Here is an 18,925-nt window from a genome sequence, read left to right as displayed (position 1 = left end):
AGGTGATATAACCCCGCCGCGACCTACACATCCGAAAAAGAAAAAGGCATGAGGTCATTGCTTTTGAAATTATTGCCTTGACTAGCTTACAGACTCAGGTCTTGCAAGTTGGCACTTAAGAGTGCGAACATAAGCAGTTGCTTTTTCAACAGTGATGGGAATACTGATCTTCTGCCTGAGCTGAAGCCTGTTAAGTTCCGTTTAATATATTTTAATGGGATGCTAGCATGGATAATGGGGAAAGGGTCAGTGTAAGAGGTCTGAAGGCCAGTCACAAACTGAAGGGTGAAGGGAAACATAATAACCATTTGCATCTGCCTAAATGTCTATTCAAAAATGAGGATACGTTCACATGAAATGAAAATATGTGTTTAAAAATGTATGTTTGTCAGGGCTGAGGAATGGCCCATACTTCATCATTAGCATTTTGCTTGCATGAATCCTTTTCCTTCCGCAGAGGTGGATAGGATTGATTAAGTGCAGGAATAAGGATTGTAGCCTTATTGCTACACTGATGCCAAAAAGCAAACTATTCCAAACACCATGCTAGAGATGTTCCAGAATGCGGTAATCTTTCAAAACAAGATCTAATATCAGTCATCTGACAAACCTGGTACAGCTAGAGTCCTGATTATACAGCACTCCTAACATTTTTTTATCTAATAAACCCCCCACTGTAGACAGATTTCTGCTTTTCCTGTATAAAAGCAAACAGAATTGTTTTGCCTTTTCCTGTGGAAAAGGGAATCACCTAGTGGCAAGAACAGATAAGGTATTCTGATCTTTGTATTTCAAAAAATCAGGCAAAGCTCATAAATGAAAGGAGCACATTATCAGTTACAGAATAGTTAACATCTTTATTATTGCATACATCCTGGACTTAATTTTAAGTTGAATGACCTGAGAACAGTTGCTTTCAAATATATATGTGCCCCATCTATTCCACCTCCCTGCTCTTGCAGTGGCCAGCCAGATGCCTATGAAAAGCCCATAAGAAGGACCAATAACAACAGCATTCTCCCCATTTCAAAGCACTTATTTCTTCAACTTTAACAATCCCATGACAAGCACAGTTTTAAATCGGGACTTCATATTTCAATCTTACGCATGTTTACTTAGAAGAAGCAAATCCACAATATCTTCATCCTATGCCGAAACCAAACTTAATTACATGTAACTGAACTGAGCCCATCATCTTCCCATTTGCCTCTATATTTATTCATTTCTTATCTACGTTTCCACTTATTTTACGAATTCCTATGCCCCACAAATAACCCAGAGATGCATTTTAAATACAGTGGTACCTCAAGTTAAGTACTTAATTCGTTCCGGAGGTCTGTTCTTAACCTGAAACTGTTCTTAACCTGAAGCACCACTTTAGCTAATGGGGCCTCCTGCTGCCGCCGCGCTGCCGGAGCACGATTTCTGTTCTCATCCTGAAGCAAAGTTCTTAACCCAAGGTACTATTTCTGGGTTAGCGGAGTCTGTAACCTGAAGCGTATGTAACCCGAGGTACCACTGTAAAAGGACACATTCTACTCATGTAAAAACATGCTGATTCCCGGACCGTCTGCGGGCCGGATTGAGAAGGTGATTGGGCCGCATCCAGCCCCGGTCCTTAGGTTGCCTACCTCTGAACTAAATAAAGAAAACAAATCTCTCTGGGTGACACATCACAAAAAAACAACCCTGTGCTCCCCAGTCTCCACTGCTGGTCTCTTCAGCAGTGAGGACTGGGCATAGCAGATCCGCCCAGGCATAAAGAGCAAACAAAGGGGGTTCCAGATTCCGCACAGCCTTTTCGTGATTACTGTCTCTAATCCACGAGAGTTCCTGCCATGCTAAACTGGTTAGTCTTTATTGCTGTGGTGGCTCATCTCTCACCACGCCTCATGTTGTGGACTACAACTCCCATTACCCCTGACCATTCCCCATGCTCGCGGGGGCTGATAGGAGTTGTAGTCCAGAAGGTTTGGCGGGAACCCGCGACGCGGGCTACCCTCGCTTTACAATAACTCCTTTGTTGCCTTTTGTGACACGACTCTGAAAGGAACTCTTGGCGCGTTCGCTGTTGGATAAAAAGAAAGCGCAACGTCGCCTCCCGCCTTTATTTTCCGCCCTCCCAGCCAATGAGGTTTGAAGAGGAAACCCAAACTCGCCACTCAGAAGCGAGGTGTCGTCACACCCGCCGGTGATTCCCTATTGGCTCAACTGAAGAACGCAGGAAAGAGATTGACATTCGGGGCTGGCCAATCGGTGTCCCGGCTTGTCCTCCGCTAACCGCCTGCGTCGGGGAGATGGTGGCAGGTTTGAATCCTCTGTAAGCCCTGAACGAGGAGCGAAGGCGAGATCCTGGGTGTTGCAGCGGGAAACGAAGGTAGGAGAGCGGATCTTCCCGTGGGAGGTGAAGGATGGACTCAGAGAAGAATATATGTCTTGCATTATTATTTTTATATTATGCACAGCTTTCATTGTATAGTTTATGTATCTGTTTATCGTGTGTATGCATGTATGTATAGATATTTATCTATTTGATGTGATGTTCAGAAGTTTAAGCCTCATGAAGTTCCATAGGGCTTACTCCCCAGTAGAAGTTGCATACGTTTGCACTGACGTCCTTCAATAGATTTCTAAAAAGAAAGAAAGAAGGTTGCAGGGAAGACTTAACCATGCAATTCAATACATGTCTGCTCATAAGAAACTCTGGTTGCATCCAGTGGGGCTTCCTCTCAAGTAAGCGGGGGAATAGAATTGCAGCCTTACTTCCAGGTAGGTGTAAAATCTTAAATGAATGGAAATTTTGAAGCGGTGGGAAACTGCTCCCCGCCCCTCTCCACCTGTCTGGGACACACAGTTTTTGGAGGGTTCAAAATGTTGCATTTTGCAGTACTTGTGGGTTTTGTTTTGTTTTTTGTAAGTGCTCTTTACATATCAAAATAATAATATGGCTGAGTCTCCCCAGCCACTCTGGGCGGCTCCCAATGAAGTATTAAAAACTTCCCTGAACAGGGCTGCCTTCAGATGTCTTTTAAAGATAGGATAGCTACTTACTGGTATTTCCTTCACATCTGAAGGGAGGGTGTTCTACAGGGTGGGTGCCACTACCAAGAAGGCCCTCTGTCTGGTTCCCTGTAACCTTACTTCAAAAGCCACTTTGTCATTCCAGGAACATCAAACTAGCTTCCGGGCCCAATTCAAAGTGCTGATTTTGACTATAAGCCTTAAATGGCTCAGGACCGCAATGCCTCAAGGTCCACCTTCTCTCCATATAAACCGTCCCAGACTCTGCATTCATCATCTGAGGCCCTTCTTCATGTGCCTCCTCCATAAGAGGTTTGGATGGTGGCAACACAAGAACAGACCTTCTCTGTAGTGGCTCTTCATCTCTGGAATGCTCTCCCCAGGGAGAAGCCCGACACCTTCATTATATATTTTTACATTAAGGGTTCTGCCTTCTAATACAGTGGTACCTCTGGTTGTGAACGGGATCCGTTCTGGAGGCCTGTTCGCAACATGAAAAGAGCGCAGCCCGCAGCAGCGCATCTGCGGGTTGCGATTCGCCGCTTCTGCGAGTGACGTCATTTTGCGTGAGCGACGAAACCCGGAAGTAACCCTTTCCAGTACTTCCGGGTTGCTGCGGCACGTAACCTGAAAGAACGTAACATGAAGCGGACGTAACATGAGGTATGACTGTAACTGTTTGGCTGGTTACCATAGGTTACCAGAAAAGTGAGTGCTGGTAGAAAGGGAACCTATCTGTTTGTCCAGTCTCCTTAGAGACTGGTATTGAGAGTCATACTGCCTCTGATCCTGGGTGAACCATGTAGACATCATGCCTACTAGAAGCCATTGATAGGCTGATCTCCCATGAATTGGTCAAATCCCCTTTTAGAAGTTGCCTAAGGGACCATTGGTTAGTGGGTCATGCTGCCTTACTCAGAAGAAAAGAAGCATCAGCTTCTTTTTACAGTGTGTTGAGTCCCTCATAGGGAGAATGGCCCTGGGCACCTTTGGAATGAAGGGCAGGTTATAATTGTAATTAATATTAATCATAATACTGAAAAAAGATACAGTGACATACATAATCAAAACAAGATAAGATCATTAAAACATAGTGCCTGGCAATGGCGTACCTGCATAGTGGATCAGCCAAAATATGATGGCGATCGACTCACCTAGGACTGTCTCAGTCATCACAGTCACTGCATCCTTTGCAAGTTAAGCTGCATCTTAGCTGTTCCTGGCCAGGGGATAGGGGTTGTAAGGAGCACTGTAAACCTTAATTTTCTGCCCTTCTGTCAATTCCTTTGGGATGAGTGTTAATTATGCCTGCATTTTTGGTGGTGTAAATTACACTGAGCTCTGTGAACGGGGCCAGTGAAATTGCAGCACAACTTTATTTATCCCTCCGCTTGCCCCCAACACGCTCACTCCCTGCCTTGACAATCCCCCCCCTTTTTGCCCTCCTAATAAGAGGGGCAGCAGAGCTTTCCTTCAGGCTCCATCAATAGATTTGCCAGGGTAGGTCATCCATGCTAGCTTGAGGCCTCTTCAGCTGGGGAGGTACACCACATCATTAAAAAAGAAAATATTTTACCACTTTTCCAATTTTTCTTTCTTTCTTTTTAAAAAAATATTTATTAGAGTTTCCAATTTAGTACAAACATAAAAACCACAAAAAACAAGTAATGCACAGAAAAAATACCAAAATACCAAAAATACACAATTAAAACAAAACAAAACAAAACAAATATAATTCCCATCACTTATTTCCATTACCTTATATCTCGGACCTCCTCTCACCTCCCCCTTTTGTATTCCAGTTCAGATCTTATTTCAGCAAATCCTTATTGTAACTTAATATAACTTATTTTAGCTTATTACTCAACCTTTGCATTACAGCTGGTAACCACTTAATTTCAGTCCAACATCATTCTAGCATTCATTAATTTTACAATATTTCTGTAAGTAGTCTTTAAATTTCCTCCAGTCCTCTTCCGCCGACTCTTTTCCCTGGTCTCGGATTCTGCCGGTCATTTCTGCCAATCCCATGTAATCGATCATCTTCATCTGCCATTCTTCCAGAGTGGGTAAATCTTGTGTCTTCCAGTATTTTCCAATTTTTCACAATCAATAGCCTTGCGGCTACTGTGGTACTATACCGACAAAAATAGAGTGGCTTGCCAAATTATTGGAGTACTACAATATATCCAAAACAATGGGAGAAATTGGAAGGATCTCATAAGAGAAGATAGACAGGGACTGGAAGGTGTTTAAAGGATACTTGCAAAACCATATTGAAAAATCAGAACTCCTGTTAGAATAAACAAGTTCCGTTTTAAATACTGGAATACTAAATAAGATGGATAACAATGTGTAATAGAAAAAGAAGCATGAAATTAGGTTAAAGGTGTGTGAAAGAAAGTAATAGAAGTGGAAAGAAATTGCAATTGAGTAGATTTGAAGTCTAACACAAAGGTGGGGTGAGCGGTGGTGGATGGTGATGGTGGTGGGAAAAGGAATTATCTGTGGGAATAAAAAAGTTCAAAAAAAGGAAAAATAGAAAATAAAATATTTTATTAAGATTTTCCTATAATAAAACTGCAATTACAGGAAATGCAAATGGAATAAGTAAAGTATGGAGTGCTCTTTTAAAAGTCATTTATTGCCCTTACCACCCACAGAGGACAGTAGTTCTTCCCAGCTCCCACCTGAGATCTTTCCTTTCTTCTCCCAGCCTCTCACCCAGGGAGACTAACCTTTCCCTGTCTCTCACTCAGGGTCCTCCATAAACCAACTACTACCTCAATGAGTATGCAGTCTATGGACCTTAATAAAGGCCACAGACATAGGACTCCAAAGGGAGAAGAAAAACAAAAAGTGAAAGAAAAAACAAAAAGTGAAATAGAGAAGAATAAAATAAAAAGAAGAAAATAACAACAACAATTAGTAAAAAAATAAAAATAAAACACACAACCACATCCTGATCTCCCCCATATGGCCCATCTGAAGGTTAGGATTGCAGCATGACTCAAAAATGTTTGCGTACTTGGTTTTTATTTGTATAAACCACTTAAAAATTGGCTTTGACGTTAAGTGGCATATAAATTAGTAATAATAACAGGGCTCAACCCAGGCACCACCTTTCACCTCAGCCTTCAGCTCTGTAGTCTCTGTAGTGAACAAGTAAGACCCCTGCCCCATGTCACCAGCCCACTTTATTTTACACACACACACATACACGTGTATAGCCAGTCAACAGTATAACAAAACAAATAAAAGAAAACATTTCTATATGTAAAAAATTACTTCCACCTATAATGACTTCTCCCCACTTTCTAAATTAGTACATAACTGAGGAATAAGACTCATAGACAAAAAATCTATCCTTTATTTCAATCATATGGACCAGTTTTCCCCAACCTGGTGCCCTTCCAATAATTTGGGCTGATAGGAGTTGTAATCCGAAACATTTAGAGGGCACCAGCTTGGCAAAGGCTAGCAGAGAAATATTTGTGGACGCTCAAAAGGGCAATGCCTTTAAGGTCATTATTTTTCTTTTCTTCCCCCCTTTTTGTGAAGCCTCCTGTTCCTTAAGGGGTCGGAATCTGACGAGATGAGCTGGGCTGTGGAAGAGTGGAAGGAAGGCCTTTCCACAAGAGCCCTTCACAAGATTCAAGAACTTGAAAGTCAACTTGAGAAGCTGAAAAAAGAGCGGCAGCAAAGGCAGTTTCAGCTGGAGTCTCTGGAGGCTGCTTTGCAAAAGCAGAAGCAGAAGGTAGTATAACTATATAGATATAAATATAGCACCAATTTAGGGGACAATCTGATATTGCTAGTATATTCTCATAATTTTTTCATTGCTTCAATTAAAAAGGCACATACTGGAAATATGTAGTATTTCTGCTTCTAGCAGGTTTTTACTTTTCGACCAGTTTAATGACTAGAAGCTGAGAGGGGAAGAGCCACAGTGGCCAGAATCACAATGGATGTCATATATTATCCTTGGGCGCAACTTAAAAAGGACAACACTATAATTTATGTACAAGGACACTACACTGGCTAGCTTTGGTTTAACACTTAGATTAGACTTTTCATATTCCACTCCAATGTTATGTTGATATCCCATTGATAAACAGTCCAGAGAAAAATAGTAACTCTTCTCCAGAACTGATTGACGTGGTTTTTCACAGAACAGCAGTGAAAATCATCTTCATCACTTTTAATTTGTATAACGTCTTTCTAACTTACAATACTCAATTTATAAGCTGAAAAAACAAAGAATGTACACCTTATAACAATCTACTGCAATACAAAAAAGTGATAATAAAACATAGCTTTAAAATAAGCAACCTACATCAAGTCATACCGGGTGTGGCTGTGTACTCTTCCGATTAGGTGGAAAATGAAAAAAACGAAGGAGCGACGCTGAAGAGAGAAAACCAGAACCTGATGGAACTCTGTGACAGCCTAGAGAAAACCAGGCAGAAACTTTCTCATGAACTTCAGGTGAAAGAAACACAAATCAGCGTTCAAGAAGGGCAACTCCTCTTGAGCAAGAAACAAACTGAAAGGCTTGAACAAGAACTTAAAAGGTGAGGTTCTACGAGCCAAGTTCCTCCCAACCAGGCGTTAGCCATCTTTGCTCTATTAGATGCAAGGTAATTTGCTTCTAAGTGAGTATGTAAGTAAGTTATTTGAGCTTGGATCACAATGAAATCATGGTTCACTTGTCCCAACGATTTTAATGTGACCTAAGTTCAACTAATTTAGTCTGAATCGAAACTTACATTTCTTATTATTAAGGTAACTTTCTATGCCTTTATTTATTTATTTTTTATTAAAAAATAGATACAAATACGAACTAGAAAAAAGCCAGAAAACCTTTGCTGCTGCAGATATATCTTTCAATAGTACACCACAGAAGAACTTCACTGCTCCTTCAACACCAAGTCACAATGGTATGCTTTGTTTTTATCTTAAGAACTTTATGGATAGAATTCCTACATGTGCCCGTATGTTTTTAAAAGTTAACAATGATGCAGTCCTGCCCACATGGCCAACTGTCATCCATATTGTGTCCTGTTCATTTTGAGGGCAAAGTGCCCAGACAGTGACTGTGTTCACATGTAGTGGTAAACCGAGGTTCTTAAAAAGCAAACCCTTTATTATTAAAATATATATATATAATTGTGCATATACCTAAGCATTTTCAAACTTCCTGGAAAATCAAAAAGCCATTTACAGTAATATTGCGGATTTTATCAAAATGCCACATGAATAAAACCAACCTTATTAATGTAACAAATAATGCTTAAAACTTAGATTTTATCTTTAGTTTCTTCATATCAACATATAATATAATCTATCCCAGTATCTTACGTTTTGAATGCTCTTTTTATGTACAGTATTGCCCAACCGGCCTCCAGACTCCAGTTTTTCTCTATAATTTCCTTGTTTCCTCAACATTATGTCCAGCTTAACAACTGCTTTTTGCTGTCAAATATTTCCATCTTTCCTCGTTTCCAACTATCCTTCCTCACTTTTGCATGCATAATTCTGACGATCATTAAATGTGCAACACTTGGATACCAATGTTCTTCGTTACTCTTTTTCCTTAACACAGTTCAACAAACATAAAATTAGTAAGCCAGGGCTCTTGGCTTAATACACCATATTGTGCTGGTGCATATAAACAGTTGCTCCTGATTTGTTCCTCCTCTGGTGCAAGTGGATGAACAAGCCAGAAGAGGACAGCTTAGCCTTATGCCTGTACAGTGGTACCTTGGGTTAAGAACTTAATTTGTTCTGGAGGTCCGTTCTTAACCTGAAACTGTTCTTAACCTGAGGTACCACTTTAGTTAATGGGGCCTCCTGCTGCCGCCGCACCTCCAGAGCACAATTTCTGTTCGCATCCTGAAGCAAAGTTCTTAACCCGAGGTACTATTTCTGGGTTAGCGGAGTCTGTAACCTGATGCGTCTGTAACCTGAGGTACCACTGTACTTGGGACAAAAGTTTGTTTCACACTAACAAACCATACTTGTTAGCCAGCCTTAACTCATGGTTGGTTTCTTATGGAAAAACAAACCACAACCCCAGGTTCAGACATAACACTAGACTGTCCTCTATACAGTGGTACATCGAGTTACAAACGCCTCAGGTTACAAACTCCGCTAACCTGGAAGAGTTACCTCGAGTTGAGAACTTTGCCCCAGGATGAGAATGGAAATCGTGTGTCGGCAGCGCAGCAGCAGCAAGAGCCCCCATTATGAAAGCACGCCTCTAGTTAAGAACAGTTTCAGGTTTCAGGTTAAGAACGGATTATGTTCGTAACTAGAGGTACCACCTGGTTTGTTTGCCCTAGGGATGGCGAATCTGCAGCCTTCTAGAAATTGTTTGACTGTACCTTCCATCAGTCCTAGCCAGAATGACTAACGGTCAGGGATGAGAGGAATTGTAGTCCAGCAATATTTGGAGGGCCACACATTCTGAACTTCTGGTTTACAAGATGCCATTCTTCTAGTCGTCAGGAAGCTCTTCCTTTTTGCACGCTCTGGTTTCTTAATCCAAGTCCTTTAGCTTGTGTCTGTATGCAGACAGAGCCATTATGTATTGTAAAGGATGCTCCTTACATCAGAATGGCATGATTTGCTAGTATGCCATGTTGAGAAACATCACACTTCAGTATCTTTGTTCTTTTTATAAGGACACACAGAGACGTATAACATTTGCTTCATAAGCTTATTGAGATGTTTATTTTTTGCACGAACAGATTCAAAGTTTGAGGAGCTTCAAGTAAAATACAACAAAGAAACAGAAGAAAGGAGGAGGTTGGAAGCTGAACTGAAGAGCATGAAGTGTCAAGTAATGGTATGAAACAAGGCTTAGAATGCTGTTAACACAAAGAATTGGTTCAGAATAGGAAAGGTGGAGTTTCTCAACCAAAAGAAAGCTAAACAAAATAGTGAAGCAGCCCACAGTTGACTTTCAGATAGCAAAACTGTCATACAGGCTGAAGAATGATGAATGGGTAGAGGTTTTCATTCTCCTCATAAAGAACAGTATGCTAGAGAGTGACCTCTGTTGTTTGTTCCAGCTCTCAGTAGTCAATTCTTTTTCTCTGAAGAATCTTCTGTATTGAGGCCAGTCCAATTAGGTAAGCATTTTTCCCTCTCTTCTTTTGTTTTTAAAAGAAAACAATCCCCTCGCATCCTGAAAGTACTATAAGTCGCAGAGAAATTGCCCGGCAACAGGCTTCCTCCTCTGTGTTCTCATGGCAACAAGAGAAAACGCCAAGCCGGCCTTTATCCAGTAGTCAAGAAACTCCTGTGAGCAGCGGGTCAATGCCATCGCATTTTCCTTGGGAATCTGGGACAACTCCTAGTGACAAAGACCGGAGATCGGCAAAGAAAGAGTTCACCAGCAGCGTCTCAGACAGTTGTAAGGACTCTTCATTCGTTGACAAGATGAAAATCCAGAACCAAGGTATCTCGCAAATATCGTAACAAACTTGAACTCATTCTTGAACTTTGTAGTTAGTTAGCCTCCTGCAACACAATGCAACTGATGTCCTTGCAATGCTGGCACTACAGTAGTATAGTAGTGCTCATTCCAGATTGCAAATGCTGGCCCTCCGGATGTTGGATTCCTGTGGCCCTCCAGATGTTGGATTCCATTTGCCCAGCCACGAGTTGGATATGATGGGAGCTGGAGTCCAACTATATCTGGGGGTCTACTTGTTCTGCATCCCTGAGTTACATGCTTGCACAAGATCAGGACATTAAAAGGTGTCCTGCAAACATTATTATTATTTTTATTATTCTATCTAGAGAACTCCAAAGAATTTAAGTCCCCCCCCCATTTTGTTATAAATATCAATACATTACAAAACAATATATACTTAACATTACCTTACATATATTACATACGAAACATAGAATACATACCTCACCTTCAGAACCCCTTCTACCTACCTACCAACCAAGATGCAAACATACTGTGATTATTGACTTCCAGCCAGTCTCACTGTGTAATTTTGTCACTCATTAAATCTCTGCACATTTCATATTGCTTATTTTGTTTTTCTTTTGTAATAATTACATCTTTTCTCTCGTCTAACTTCTCTATTTATTAGATTTATTTATATATCTGTCAGGAGATTTGTATTTTCTATATAAATTTTGAGATAGTCTTTAAATATTGACCAATCTTTACTGACTCTTTGTATGGTGTTTCCTCTTAATCTCCTAGCTAATTTGCAAGCTATGAGTACTCCATCATTTTTACTAACCAGTCCATTTTTGTGGGAATGTTATTGCTTTTCCAATTTTTGGCTATTAGAATCCTAGCTGCGGTGGTTGCCTATATAAATATGGGTTGGGCAGTTCTTTAAATTTCTCGTGGCATAATACCAAGTAAAAGAGCCTCAGGTTTTTTGTTAATGGAGAATTTAAACATTTTTTAAAATTTCATTTTAAATAACCTCCCAAAATTCTCTTATTTTCTTGCACTCCCAACACATGTGGATAAACGTGCCTATTCCTTCTTTACACCTCCAACACATATTCATGTTATTTTTATATATCTTTGGCAATTTGACCGGGGTTAAGTACTACCTGTATTGCATTTTCATATTTTCTCTTAAATTATTACATAAAAGTGTACCTAATATCTTCCCCCCATAATCCTTCCAAATTACTCATAGGTATATTATGCCAGAATTTAAGTATGATTTTTAAGAGGGTTTCATGGCACATGTGTTTACAAAGCTAAGCTAACAATGCATTTTACAAAATCGTATGCAGAGATGATTTCGATATCTCCCTGTAGAGAAGCAAGCAAACTCTGTCCAAGGTATATGAAGCAACGCTATATTATTCAAACTTTTGTGTATATACAGAGTTAAGATCCAGAATTCAAGAACTGGAACGTAATCTGCAGATTCAAACACAGGATTTGAAATCAACCACGGCTAAACTTCAGGAAACTAAGCTGCAGCTGGAACATATGAAAATGGAGTCGACAGAAAAAGATAAAATTCTGAACAAGAGTAGAAACGAAGTAACTAGAATTAACGCACAACTTGACCAGACCATGAATCTGGTAAGGTTCTTTCCTAAATATTAGACTTTTAAAGAGGCATTTCCCACATGCATGCACAACACTCATTGTATACTTTTGTGGATCTGATATTGGGGAGACATTCATATAATCTGATATCTGCTGAAGCAATGCTTTTCAGTGGACTTCAGTAGTGGTTGATGTGGAGCAGAACCATGGAACCACCCTCCCGACGTTACCTATGCAAGCCTGATGTAGTGGAATTCAACTCTGTTATCCATTATACCATCTAATTAATCTAGTTTGCTGCTTAATATGATTTTAAATTTGGGATTGACTGGCCAACTCTCTTTCTCTTTCTCTTTCTCTCTCCCTCTCCCTCTCTCTCCCCCTCTCCCCCCAACCAACCAACCAAAAAATAAAATAAAATCCTGGCCCTAATTTTAAGTCTTCCATTATGCCATATACTGAAATAAGTTATGGCTATATCTGTTGAGTTGTTGTCTTTGCTAGCAAGAACTGGGAAAAAAAGCATTTTAACAGCAATCCTACCTGAGCAGGTGAAACGTAGTCTTTCCCATTGCTCTGTGAGGGTGACAACTTCCTTACCTCATGCTTCACAATTATTCATCTATAAATCATTCATTCTTATTTGTTTTATTCTAAGATGCTCTACTGTTCCCCCCTTTCCAGCTATAATTTAATTCAGCTCATATTAGTTCCAGATAATTCTAATCCTTGTGATATTGAAATTACTCGTTTTATAGCACACCGCATCCGAGGAAAAGGTGAAAAGGCTTTCAGAGGAGCTGAACTGCCAGAGACAAAATTTTGAAAGAGCCCAACACTCTTTGCAACAGAAAATGAAAGAGAAAGAGAAAGAGTACCAGGAGGTAAAGCCAGGGAAGGGGGAAATTTTCACAAGTGAAAGGGGGGTTGGGGGAGCCCATGGGTCCCTGGAAGGATCCCGCTAATGTTCAGTCCTGCATCGCACTTCCATCAGCCCACAGCCACAGGTGAACAGCCTGTTTATCGGCTTGTTTCTTGATGTCTTGGGCATCTTTCAAAATACCAGGACTATCAAGGTTTAACGAAGATTTGCATTTCTTTTAAGAATGAAGACCAGCAGTAAATCTAAAAATATATATTCCCATTTCAGTCCATGGAAAAAATGCTTCTTTTTACCTTCCAAATAAGCGTGCATAGGATTGCAGCTTTAATCTGCCCTGCTCCTTAATATTTCTTTCGTTCCTGCCACAAGTTGCATACCAGCAGATACATTTGATTTCTCTCCTATGTCCGCCAACGTTGCCTACTTAGGCTAGGATCCACACACCTACGTAAGCTAACATGCAGGGTGTGCAATTTCAGTGGAGTTTTTGCCTTCCCCCCTTTTTTCCCTTTGAACTCCTAACCTTCATGCCATGTCACAAGCTGCTTTTGAAACTCTTCTGGTTTCCAAAGCAATTTGCCATAGGAGGGCAGCTGTTCAAGAAAAACTAAGTCTCTAAAGCCCCACTGGGCTGATGGTACTAGTTTTACAGGCCATAGATGCGATTCAGTGAATTGTATATGCAATTGAATCCTTCCCACCCTTCTTGTCAACAGAATCATAATGAAAAAGACTGAAGTGGAGCAGTAGAAAATATCTATTTATATATTCCAGTTTCCTCATTGTTCCCTTCTTAGTAAAAGGCTCACCAGCAAAAAGACATGCAGGCCTTCAGGGTGCATAGCAACTGGGAAGTTTCACCCATTTTTTCCCCTTTTCCTTCACCACCTGAGATCAGGTCAGGAATATCTGAGAATTTACCACATTCCTGGTTTATAATCATTTTGGTTTTCCCTAACGTTGTTTTAGGAAGCATCTCTCCAGCTCAATCAGGTGAAAATGAAATTGCAAGGGGAACTGCATCAAGCCAAGAACAACTACAATCTTCTTCAAGCAGAACTCGAGAAAGTAGGTAGTTTTAAAACATGGCTGGTAAGGGGGAGGGATCCTAGAACTTTATAGAGTCGGATGGGATCTTGGAGGTGATCTTGTGCAGCTCCCTCAGCGCATGAATCTTTCAAGTCAATGACATTTTTTAAATAATAAAAAAACAAAAAACCATCCAGCCATTGCTGAAATAACTCCAGTAAGGGACAGCTCACCACTTCCTGAGGCTGTTTGGTTCACCAAGAGCTCTTTAATTAATTAATTATTTTTAATTTAGTATTTTTATTACATTTATATCCCACTTTTTTTCTCCAGGGAGCTCAAGGTGGCGCACATACCCCCCCTCTGCATTTTTTCCTCACAGCAACCCTGTGAGGTAGGCTAGGCTGAGAGATAGTGAGTGGCCTGAGGTCACCCAATGAACTTTATGGCCGAGTGGGGATTTGAACCCTGGTCTCCCAGGTCCTGGGCACTAGACCACTCTGGCTCTCTTAATGCTGAGCAGAAATCTGCCTTGGTTCTAGGCCTGTTATCTTAAGCAACAAGTCGGCTCTGTCTTCTGTCTTCTCCCCTTAGTCTTCTCCAGGCTCAACAAACGTTCCTCATAGGTTTCTAGACCTCCTCATCATCCCAGTCACTGACCTCCAAAAACATGCTTCTAAGTGGCCTCTTCTGTGAATCCCCAGCTGCACTGAGAATATTTCCGTCACACGTGGCTGCAAAGTAAAACGTGCCATCTTTCCCCCTTTAGACCAAGTCTGCAAAGCAGCAATTGGAAAAAAAGGTTGATGATTTTTCACACAAGTTGAGTCGAGCGGACCAGGCTACTCAGGCAATGCAGCTGAAGGAAAGCGAACTGAAAAAAGCCTGTGAGGTAAACAGAATTACAGGAATAATTGCATATTTACGACCCATGGCCTGGTGTCGCTGATGTGAATCCCACTTGCCCTTTCAGTTCTGGCAAAGAAGAGATATATTTAGGAGCAGGACAGTGCATGACCCATCGACTGCACAGTTAACAATATCACTGTGACCTGGCCCAGAGCAGTCAGAATGGCTGCCAGCCGCGATCTGCAAGCCAGAGAGAGCACAAGTGTTAGTGGCGAGAGATAATGGAGGTTTTTGCCTTATGACCGTGTATTGACCATCAGCCGATATGTATTTGAACTTGCAAGCTGCAGCGAAGGACTTGGTTAGGTGAAGTGTTCCGTTCCTGCAAACTTGAAATTATTTAGCCACTCCCACTATAGTCCCGTGAAACACAGCCCACAGTTTTCTGTAGGAATCCCCTCCAAACCTCTGGAGAGACTTCGAAAGGTGGCATCCAAGAGGCTTTTGTGAGGTATCTTCTTCCCTCGTTACTGGTGCATTCAGCCAAACGGGGCAAGTTGCAGATCCGTCTGGAAACGCCTGTGACTGCTTCCCATCCAGTGAAATGCAGCAGACTTCATTGCTGCTGCAGAGCCTCCGGTCCACACAATGCCCAGGCTCCCAGACTGGCTGAGGTTTTGCCAGACCCCCGGCTACTTAAGCTGTTATTGGGGAGGGGCTCACTGCAGGGCCCCATCATTAATAAGAGGCTCCGGCAAACGTTAACGGAGCCTACAGCTCCTTGCACCTGTCATCTCAAAAGAGTGATATGCATAGCTGTCAACTTTTCCTTTTTCTTGTGAGGAATCCTATTCGGAATCAGGGAAATTCCCTTTAAAAAAGGGAAACGTTGACAGTTATGGTGATGTGCCTGCTGGTAGCATCACTGGGAGAACTGGGATGTGGGAGGAGAAAAGCCAAGCTGGGGGGGGGGGGGCGGATAAAAGAGTATCTCGTTGCGTCCTTGCGCACAGTTTGATGATGAAGGCCAGAGCTCATGTCTTCTGTCAAAGTCCCATGAGCTTATTGGTCCGGCCCCTAATGATAATCACACAGGATGCAAAGCCCCATTGCTCTCTGCATCCATTTAAGCCACTTGACCGTGATCGTATTCCAGCAGCGCTTTTTAAATCGCCGGCTAATGGTCCTTATGCTTGTGCTTAAAACTGTTAAGGAGCCTTTAACTGCAGGATGCTCATTATGCGCTGCGCATCAAAAAAAAAAAAGTCAGAAAAACCCTGAGCTTTTGCATTTGGGCACTTGTGTGGGAAACGTTGGCGCTGCAGTTTGCCTCTTCTCTTTCTTATGGGAGCTGAGCGGGGGTTGCGGCACGGGGTGTGCGGGGAGGACGGGCGATGAGCAGAAGCAACAACAAGTTTAATCTTGCTCTCGGGCTGATTTGCTTAAATAGCTGGAAATACAGACCTGCTTTGCCAGCAAATTTCCAGCTTATGCTTCCCATCCTGGTTGTCCCTTCTCTTAAATTTGGCTTTGGTGCGTTTGGTGCCCATCTGCTAGTAGTAACTAGATGGATAATTGAGGGCTCGAGACCAACAAAGCCCTGCCAATGCCATCTGTTATCTTAGCGGCTCAGGAGTGGGCGGTATGTGTTTGTACGTGCCATTTTCTTTAGGAACTGGCTTTTTATTTTTGCTTCCCAAGAGAGAGTGAGTTATGATGACAGGGGCCAGTTCTTTTTTCTTCTAATGCTTTCAAGGTTCAGTGCAGAGTGCTCCAAATTGTTTCACACTCCTTCCTGGGGAAGAGTTTAGATGCAAGGCGATCGTGTGTTTAGGATCTACTGTGCAGGAGGGCAGCTAGCTTTTGATTTATCTATCCGCGAGATACCTGCTTTCTGCCGAAAGGACCTGGCCCCGAAGCCTCCATGAGTTCTAACCCTGTCTCTGATAGCAGTTTTAACTCAGAGACCTTTGGCTGCCGAGTTTCCCTCTTCCATTAAGCACTAAAGGGGCCGTGATTGAGTTGTGGTTCTCTGATACGCCCCCCCCCCCTTTTTGACCTGCAAAACCCCCTTGTCCTGGCATAATTTATAACAGGCTAGAGGTTTCCTTACTTAGCATATGCCGCTTGGCAGCTGCTTAGAGTGCACTGCCTGTCAGCTGTAGCCTGCCAGTGTGATAATATTTCTGCTGCCGTTCTCTTGGTGTATAAGAAATGATAGGGCAGTTGTCAACTGATAACTCTCGCTTGATGGAGGAGAAGGTTATTTGCGTTTGTGGAAAAGTGTGGTGGAATTGGGCTACTGGACCAAACATGGCTTCTTTTCAGAAGCCTTCTAAGCCAGAAAGTACATAGCATAAAATGCGTTTTTTGTTTCCCACAGCTGAATTGCTCAGATGTGTGCAGAACCTCTAGATGTCAGGAAGTCGTCATTCTCTTTTGCATCTTTTTTATCTACTTAGTTCAGATAGGGAGAGAGTAGAGGTAAAGGGACCCCTGACAATTAAGTCCAGTCACAAATGACTCTGGGGTTGCAGTTCTCATCTCGCTTTAAAGGCTGTGGGAGCCGGCGTTTGTCCGCAGACAGTTTTTCCGGGTCATATGGCCATACTTGCACTTTGATGTTCTTATCCCATCGCGGGGATTCAAACCGCTGACCTTTCAATTGGCAAGCCCAAGCAGCACAGTGGTTTAACCCACAGGGAGAAGCCTTATATTTCAGTGAATACTGTCTTGAACTATTTGTAAAATTATGGTCCCAATGTTGTGCAGTTGTCTTTGTATTATATATGTAACATTTTTGTGGTTTTTTTCCTGTCTAAAATAATAATAATAATAATAATAATAATAATAATAATAATAATAATAATTATTATTTATTATTTGTACCCGCCCATCTGGCTGGGTTTCCCCAGCCACTCTGGGCGGCTTCCAACAAAGATGAAAAATACACCACATTGAGGACTATAAACCTTTAAATGATTCTAAGCACATTTCAGGGTAACTCTTCTCTCTTTTTTTCTTGGAATACACTGAGGGACATCACTGCATCTGGCAGACATTAGTTGGGATTTACATTTAGAATGGGTGTGTCTTAAGCGGCTAGTGTAGCTTCAAGTTCCTTTCGCATTTTAGAGACGTTAGCCCTACAGACCAGCTTGATACAGTCCAAAGCATGTAGACCATGTCTGGACTGGTAAGGTTTACTCCAATAATTATTTACTTATTATTTAAATAATTTCTGTACTGCTTTGTATTTAAAAAACAAACAAAAGATACCCCCAAAGCGCTACACAACCTAACTTAAAGCATCAAATGAAGCACTGCAAAAGCATCAACATAAAACCTTACAGATGAACGTCAAATACAAAATACAGTGGTGCCTCGCAAGACGAAAATAATCCGTTCCGCGAGTCTCTTCGTCTAGCGGTTTTTTCGCCTTGCGAAGCATCCCTATTAGTAGCTTAGCGGATTAGCGCTCTTAGCGGCTTAGCGGCTTAGCGGCTTAGAAAAAGGGGGGGGGAGGGAAAAGACTCGCAAGACTCGCCCATAGGGAAATTCGTCTTGCAAAGCGCCTCGAAAAACGGAAAACCCTTTCGTCTAGCGGGTTTTTCGTCTTGCGAGGCATTCGTCTTGCGGGGCACCACTGTAACGCATTTCAACCAATGTATTATCAGGAAAAGAAAGCATTTTCTTAAATATGAAAAATACAGTAAAACTCCACTAAACAGCATCATTGGCAACTAAATGAAATAACTGGAATAGAAGCTGTGCCTACACTCCTAACCACCCCTCACACCGTGGCAACCTCTCCAAAATACACCCTTAGCAGTCCTCCTAGTCTCACTCATGTATTCCCACCAGGCATACAGATAACAAAGCTAATTCCCAGCCAACCATTTATTACAAAGCAAACATCTGGTCTACAAAAATACATAGCAGCATTAAGCATAATTGACAACCAGCTCATTCACCCACCTCAGACTAAGGCCATATAGTATATAAAGAGCAACACTTCCACCCCTCCTTCTTGTCTCTCTCCAGTGCAGGGTTCGGTTCAGTCTCTCACGCTGAACGGTATTAAGCAGCTCTGA

At 41.8% G+C, this 18,925-nt stretch overlaps 1 protein-coding gene across 2 annotated transcripts in view; it reads left to right on the top strand.

Moving 5' to 3' along the window:
* Positions 1–2,220: 2,220 nt before the first annotated feature.
* CENPF (centromere protein F) overlaps positions 2,221–18,925 on the top strand; it is a 32,498-nt gene continuing 15,793 nt past the window's right edge. Inside the window, exons 1-10 of one of the 2 annotated variants that reach the window (XM_081854420.1) lie at positions 2,221–2,377; positions 6,599–6,778; positions 7,399–7,595; positions 7,852–7,961; positions 9,774–9,871; positions 10,195–10,486; positions 11,901–12,103; positions 12,829–12,954; positions 13,923–14,021; positions 14,752–14,874. In XM_081854420.1, coding sequence (XP_081710546.1) covers positions 6,617–6,778; positions 7,399–7,595; positions 7,852–7,961; positions 9,774–9,871; positions 10,195–10,486; positions 11,901–12,103; positions 12,829–12,954; positions 13,923–14,021; positions 14,752–14,874 — 1,410 coding nt within the window. In that variant the 5' untranslated portion in view covers positions 2,221–2,377; positions 6,599–6,616. Of the gene's footprint in view, positions 2,378–6,582; positions 6,779–7,398; positions 7,596–7,851; positions 7,962–9,773; positions 9,872–10,194; positions 10,487–11,900; positions 12,104–12,828; positions 12,955–13,922; positions 14,022–14,751; positions 14,875–18,925 lie in introns of both variants that reach the window. The other variant, XM_081854419.1, reaches the window with a different exon arrangement.

This window comes from Podarcis erhardii, assembly GCF_964252035.2.
Source record: "Podarcis erhardii genome assembly, chromosome: 3".
Classification (NCBI taxonomy): domain Eukaryota; kingdom Metazoa; phylum Chordata; class Lepidosauria; order Squamata; family Lacertidae; genus Podarcis; species Podarcis erhardii.
This window is presented reverse-complemented; position numbering and strand designations above follow the sequence as displayed.